This window comes from Hylobates moloch, unplaced genomic scaffold (genome assembly GCF_009828535.3).
Source record: "Hylobates moloch isolate HMO894 unplaced genomic scaffold, HMol_V3 SCAFFOLD_14, whole genome shotgun sequence".
NCBI classification, from domain to species: domain Eukaryota; kingdom Metazoa; phylum Chordata; class Mammalia; order Primates; family Hylobatidae; genus Hylobates; species Hylobates moloch.
Genome location: NW_026652289.1, coordinates 45,048,106 through 45,055,300, shown reverse-complemented (window position 1 = coordinate 45,055,300; position 7,195 = coordinate 45,048,106). Strand labels below are relative to the sequence as shown.

Genomic DNA, 7,195 nt, shown 5'->3' with positions numbered 1-7,195 from the left:
GTTCTGGTTTTGTCTCTGTGTTTGAGGTCTGGGAGCAAGGGGCTAACGTGGGGAGTAAGGGGGTAATGGCATAGCCACAGCTTGTTTCCTTGGATTTCTGTGATGGGATCCTGGCCCAGGATAATGGTGGGACTGTGTGGGAGACCTGCCCTGTGAGTACTTCTTGGTCCCTTCCATCATCAAATATACTTTGGAGATGCCTCTCCAGTGGGTGGGTACTTCTAGCCCAAATATAAAAAGTCCTCATATCTTAGCTTCTCAGGGGTCCTCACAGCCTCCAGGCTCAGCTTGGAGAATGCTGGAGGCACAGCTGCTCACGTGCCAGCAGAAGCCACTTGTTCTCAGCTTCTCCTGGAAGCCTTGGCCTATTACTTCTTCGGAGGCTGTTCATCCTCTTGGACCCACCTATAATAACCCAGGTCCTTTCTGAGAGGGAGTGATTTGGTTTTTGCTGTTGAGAGAGCCCTATCAACTGAACTTTCTCAGAGCTCACAGGATTTGTGGCAAGGTCTGCTGATTTTTTTTTTTTTTTTTTCAGTCGGCCTGGGCCCAGCTGTTGGACTGATTCTTTGGGAACCTCTAATTTAGTCTGAGGTGGAGGGAACCTGCATACTGAAGCTGTCTCTTCTGAGAAAGGTGCAAGAACTATTGGGCAAGGTGGGGGAGTCTCCTCACGAGATGCCTGGCCGGGCGCGGTGGCTCACGCCTGTAATCCCAGCACACTGGGAGGCCAAGGTGGGTGGATCACGAAGTCAGGATTTTGAGACCAGCCTGGCCAATATGGTGAAACCCCTTCTCTACTGAAAATACAAAAAATTAGCCGGGTGGTGGTGGCAGGCACCTGTAATCCCAGCTACCTGGGAGGCTCAGGCAGGAGAATTTCTTGAACCCAGGAGGCGGAGGTTGCTGTGAGCCAAGACCATGCCACTGCGCTCCCAGCCTGGGCGACAGAGTGGGACTCCGTCTCAAAATAAATAAATAAATAAAATTAAAAAAAAGGAGAGGCCAGACTGGGCACAGTGGCTCACGCTTATAATCAGCACTGTGGGAGGCTGAGGCAAGAGGATTGCTTGAGCCCCAGAGGTTTGAGACCAGCCTGAGCAACATAGGAGACCCCATCTCTACAAAAAAAAAAAAAAAAAAATAGCCATGGTGGTGTGTGCCTGTGGTTCCAGCTACTAGGGAGACTGAGGCAGGAGGATCATGTGAACCCAGGAAATCGAGGCTGCAGTGAGCTGTTACTGTGTCACTTCACTGAAGCCTGGGCAACTGAGCAAGACTCTATAAAAAAAAAAAAAAAAGGCTGGCCGGGTGCAATGGCTCACACCTGTAATCCCAGCACTTTGGGAAGACAAGGCAGGCGGATCACCTGAGGTCAGAAGTTGGAGACCAGCCTGGCCAAAATGGCGAAACCCCGTCTCTACTAAAAAAAAAAAATACAAAAATTAGTCGGGCGTGGTGGCGCACGCCTGTAATCCCAGCTATTTGGGAGGCTGAGGCAGGAGAATTGCTTGAACTTGGGAGGCAGAGGTTGCAGTGAGCCGAGATCGTGCCACTGCACTCCAGCCTGGGCGACAGCAAGACTCCGTCTCAAAAAAAAAAAAAAAAAAGCCTGATCTTTCACTTCGGGCCTGACAGCAGCTTGATTGGAAGTTTGCTCCCGCAATTCTGAGATTCTGGCCTTTTCTTTTGTCCCATTGCTACTTTTCCTGCCAGGGTTTTCTGTCCTTCAGGTTTCCATCCCCAATCAGTTGAGAGTCCGACTGGAGTACCCAAGGTGCGTCGAGGAATGAGGCACAGCCCTGGGCTGCTTAACTCATCCAGCCTGGCCAGCTCAGCCTTCCCCTCCCTGTCAGGTGGGAGCCTAGGACTGCTGTCAGCCCAGGGAGCAGAGTTGGAAGAAGGGGGCAGGGCCCTACCTAGGCTGCAGCCCATCGGGGCAGCCTGCGCTGGTGGCTTCGGAAGGCCCTGGTTTGAGGATGGGTATGGCAGGAACAGCTTGAAGGTAGTGGATGGAGAAGGTGCCTGAGGTGTTGGGAGCTCTGCTGGTGAGTTGGGCCCTTCATGTCAATGTTAGAGAGGTTGCTTACGTGCTAGGCGCTGTTCAAGCACTGGGAATTAGCTTAACAAAATGACCATTACTGTCATGGAGCTCACCCCTAGTTGAGAAACATAAGCTGAATCACACGGCAAGTGCTAGGAAATATAAGCAGGGATAGTGAGGGAGTTATTTTACCTAAGTTTGAAGGGAAAGCCCTCTAATAAGGCGACATTTGAGCAAAGGCCCGGAAGAAATGAGGTATGTCTCGCCCAGTCGCACCCTGTCTCTACCTGACAAGTCTCCGGCTCGCGGACTGAGTGGGGGACCTGGGCAGCCGCCATCCCCCACTTCCTCATTGTTCCACGGCCCTGGATCCCCTTCCTTTCTCGGTCCTCCCGAGTACTGGATGCTTCTCTTCCTGGCGTGTGTGGAAGAGATGGACAGCTCCTACGCTACAGCACATCACACGGGTGGTTCCATTAAAAATCAGATGGGGGAGAGAAGCAAGCCCAAGTCAACCGAGGGGAGCGGGGAGCGGAAAGGGAGGAGCCGTCGGGGGCGGGACAGACACCCTGCCCACCGGAGGGGCGCGCCGCCGCCGCTCTTGCTCCATTCCGCCAGGGGGCGCTGTGTGGCTCCCGAGTAGGCTCAGCGCGCACGGGGCCGGGCGGAAGCGACTTTCTGGCCTAAGCTTTAATAGGCCTTGCCTGTGCTTCCTGTTTCCTCTTTTACCAAGGACCCGCTAACATGGTAGGTGTTTTGGTTCCAGGCCGCCATCCTCCACAATCGTCCCCCATCTGCAGCTTCCCGCGGTCCTCAGCCCACAGAGAGAGGCCCTGGGCCGGGCAGGCGCGGAGCCCTGTCAGGCTGGAGCGCAACGGGCCGGCGGCTTCCGCATTGAGCCCGGCGCCCGGTACTGTGCAGCCGGGCCCTCTCAGACTCAGTGCAGCCGTTGGTCCCCAACCACACCTGCCGGGGCTCGGCGCCGCACTCTTCCCAGAAGGTTGCGCTGGCTCGTGAGTGATCCTGTCCTCTCCACCCGCAGGGCCGCGTTCGCACCAAAACCGTGAAGAAGGCGGCCCGGGTCATCATAGAAAAGTACTACACGCGCCTGGGTAACGACTTCCACACGAACAAGCGCGTGTGCGAGGAGATCGCCATTATCCCCAGCAAAAAGCTCCGCAACAAGATAGCAGGGTGAGTCGGGGCTTCCTCGGTCTCCGGGGCCCCGCGGTCTGTTTGTGTGCTCTGCCGCCCTCCGACTCGGGAAGAGACGGTGCCGTGGTGGTTTCATTAGCCTGAGACTCCCTGGTGTCCCGGAGAAGGGCTAGAGCTCTGCGTGTGCAGGATTTCTGTTGTGAACTTAGGCCTGTGTCATGGCTGGCCGCGGTGACACTGGGTCGAAGGTAGCCACCGTCAGACCTCTTGCCTTGAAACTACGTTGCTTTTAGTTGTCAACTTTCTTCTCTTTTCTTTTCTCTTTTTTTTTTTTTTTTGAGACGGAATCTTGCTCTGGCGCCCAGGCTAGAGTGCAGTGGTGCCATCTCGGCTCACTGCAACCTCCGCCTCCCGGGTTCAAGCGATTGTCATGCCTTAGCCTTCCGAGTAGCTGGGATTACAAGCACGTGCTACCACACTTGGCTAGTTTTTGTATTTTTAGTGGAGACGGGGTTTCACAATGTTGGCCAGGCTGGTCTCGAACTCCTGACCTCAAGCGATCCGCCCGCCTCGGCCTCCCAACTTGCTTGGATTATAGACGTGAGCCACCGCGCCCGGCTGCATGTCAACTTATAATGCGTTCTTCACAGTTGCAGTTACTGTTCGAGAGATTTATAGGAATATGGCCTGGAAGAATAGTGCCAAAGTCAACGTATTGCCAAATTATGTGAATTTGAAATTGGAAGAAAATTAAGGCTGTGAAGGGTCGTGAAACTGCGGGGCGGGGCAGTTGATCATGAGGGAGAGTTTGAATAGAGTGAGAAACCAAAGGGAAGGAATGCTCAGGCCAGTGGAGGTTCTATGTGTAGGAGGTCCCAGGATAGTGAGTCGTCTCCCTTCTCACTGTGGAAGAGAACTAAAGCGGGTATTTACATATCCACATGTGCTGAGTACCAGGTGGGAGTTGATTTGTCTTCCTACTGTTCTCTTTGGCTATGTGTGCTTTGTAGCTATGTCACGCATCTGATGAAGCGGATTCAGAGAGGCCCAGTAAGAGGTATCTCCATCAAGCTGCAGGAGGAGGAGAGAGAAAGGAGAGACAATTATGTTCCTGAGGTAAACTTCCTGGATATTTGGGCTTCTGGCTAATCCTCAAATGATAAACCTGTGGGTTCCTGGCTTCCAAAGGGATCTCAGCTGAATCTGAGGAGACCTTTTATCCATACATTCCATAACCAGCTGTGGGTGCCAATAGGCTCCCTACGAGTTTCTTAGCCTCCATTCTGCTCTTCTGGAACCAGTTAAGTCTATGAGAGCCCTTAATAATGTTGATTTGATGACTGCTGTTGTGGCTTGATTGCACCTAATATAGTATTCTTTGGTGTAAACACAGACTTCAAGTGTTCTGAATACTGAATAAGGGCATGGGAAGGTAAGACCAGAAGAACAGGTCATCGGGGTCTGTAATACTGTAAGAGACTGCTCGCCTTTTAAGAGGAATGCTATCCTTGTGCAGCTCCTCTTCCCCATATTTAAGAACCTGGGGAGAGCAGGAGGAGAGGTGAGTGATAATCTCATTGATTGGTATTTTGACCCTACCTCGTTTCCTTCTAGGTCTCAGCCTTGGATCAGGAGATAATTGAAGTAGATCCTGACACTAAGGAAATGCTGAAGCTTTTGGTAAGTATTTGCTGGATTCCTAAAGTGGTATTTTCCTGGTAAAAAGCCATCAGTAGGTCTTGTTATCCAAGGTCACCCAGCTAGTAAGTGGCAGAGTTGGGAATCCCATCTAAACTTCTAGCCACTAAACTGGACTGCTTTCATAAGGGATGTAGCGGAAGTTGTGTGCATTGAGTTTGCTCGCCGCAAGATCATGATTCCCAAATCTAGTGGCTTCCAGGACACCTTTTCTCTCTTGGCTGCTTCTGTTCCTGGTTTTATAGCTGGCTTACGTTGCCCCTTTTGTGTCAGCCCTGGCTGAATCTGCCTGCTTTTCTTCTGTGAAGGCATTTCTTTGGTGTCTCCATGCTAACCACTCAGAAATGAGCTTTGGTCCATTTCCAGGTACATACAAGGCACTACTTAGGTAGTTCACGAGTATCTTCATTGCACTTTGATGTTTTTTTCTGTGGCTTATCTTAGTCCTTTTGCATACTTTGGTGAAAGCATGGGCTTCAAAATCCATTGGGCGGTTGGTGATTTTGAACAACTTCATTTTTCCTATTTTTATGGTGATTAAATGTTTAAGACACTCAAAAAGGTAATAGCAAAGTGAACTCACATGTACTTTCCCAGCTTCAGAAAAACATCACCAGTACAGCTACAGCCCCGCTGTGGGTCTTTTCTTCCTGAAATAACCACTGCGCTGAATGCAGCTTTTTTGTTGAAACTAAAATGGGTTTCTGAGGACCAAATAGGACATGAAGTTCCAGGTATAAGGTGGGCCCTTTGGCTTCTTGCCCTGCCTACCAGCCTGAACTTGTTTGAGGGCAGGGTCTGCACTTGCCTCCCTCCCTTCTGCTTGATGGCTTGTGTACTTGGGCCCTTCACAAATGTTGATTAGATTAGTCATAGCTCTTACCCGGGGCTGGTCCTGGAAAGCAAGTGGCACTGTGTATTCTCAAAGGGACAGAGTTTTGCTTTAGAGGACATTTGGCATTGTCCAGACACGTTTTTGGTTCTCATAGCGAGGGAATACCTGCTAACTTCTAATGCGTAGAGGCCAAGGATGTTGCTAAACTTTCTGCAATACTCAGTACAGCCCCCTTTAACAAAGAATGTCCAGCCCAGGATGTCTACGTTGCCAAGATTGAGAAACGGTGTTTTAGAGTGATTGATAGGAAGGGGTTGTGAAAACAGATACAAGTGGCATGGTACATTGGGTAAAAGTCATAGAGTTGTAAATGGGGATACCACATGGTCAGGTGTGTGTTGAAGGAAGATCACTCTGGAAAAATGGGAGGCACTGCGAACCCTGTTGGCTCTTAAAGGGTCCTTCAGGTCGCCTCTGAACCCCCTTGAGAGTGCTGTGGCTCTAGGGGCCTCTGTTTTCTTCTGGGGTCCACCCACAGATCTCACCAGTAACTGCTCACTGATCCATTTTCTCATTCCAGGACTTCGGCAGTCTGTCCAACCTTCAGGTCACTCAGCCTACAGTTGGGATGAATTTCAAAACGCCTCGGGGACCTGTTTGAATTTTTTCTGTAGTGCTGTATTATTTTCAATAAATCTGGGACAACAGCCTTGCCTGTGTCATCTTTGCAGTTGTGTGTGGGTAGAGGAAAGGCAGGAGTTCTCAAGGCAACACATCAGCTGGCACTTGCCTGGGGTTCAGGTGCTGCTTCATCTGGTTTATGGGGAGTGTGTTCACCAGAGTTTAGTAAAGGAGCAAGGGCAAGCCTGAGTGTGTCGAGAGTGGTCTGCCGTATGAGCCTGGAAAGATGCTTTGACAGCTCCACCCTGCTTCCCTGGGTCTTCAGCCCCTGCTGGGTACACACAATTTGGGCCAACTTGCCCACGTTCAGAAGGTAGCAACAGGATTATCGTGTATCAGGGTTTGACTTTTCTTTCAGTGGGAGGTAGGATGATGTTGAGCCCAATGCCTAGACTATAAGAGATCTCAAAAAATGTGAATAAATGTGTATGGGAAGATCGATACTGGGATGCTTCAGCCTAACTGGAGGCAGAGCTCACCAGCTGCAACCTGGGTAGACTCCCCTGGACACTGAGCTTTAGGATCTCTGTCGCTGTCAGTTAACCGCGTGTGTGTGTGTCTCACAGGAGCTGGGCTGCACTTGGTTGGTTCATGCCCTTGCATATGAGGAAAGTTGTGGGCTCCGTGTTTCTCCAGTGGGACAAGGAGCTGTTGCAGAGCCAAGCTTAGCTGGATGGGTGTCCAAGAGAACAGGCAGGGCGGCTCACACCTGTAATCCCGGTACTCCAGGAGACTGAGGCGGGAGGGATTGCTTGAGCTTGAGAGTTGGAGACCAGCCTGGG

General features: G+C 51.1%; 1 protein-coding gene across 1 annotated transcript; it reads left to right on the top strand.

Annotated features, from left to right (window-relative positions):
- The first annotated feature begins 2,672 nt into the window (after positions 1-2,672).
- On the top strand, positions 2,673-6,461 carry RPS17 (ribosomal protein S17). The gene is made up of 5 exons (XM_032175556.2): positions 2,673-2,791; positions 3,087-3,238; positions 4,210-4,315; positions 4,814-4,879; positions 6,313-6,461. Exons 1-5 carry the CDS (start codon positions 2,789-2,791, stop codon positions 6,391-6,393), a joined length of 408 nt encoding a protein of 135 aa, XP_032031447.1. The 5' UTR covers positions 2,673-2,788; the 3' UTR covers positions 6,394-6,461.
- Positions 6,462-7,195: the final 734 nt, after the last annotated feature.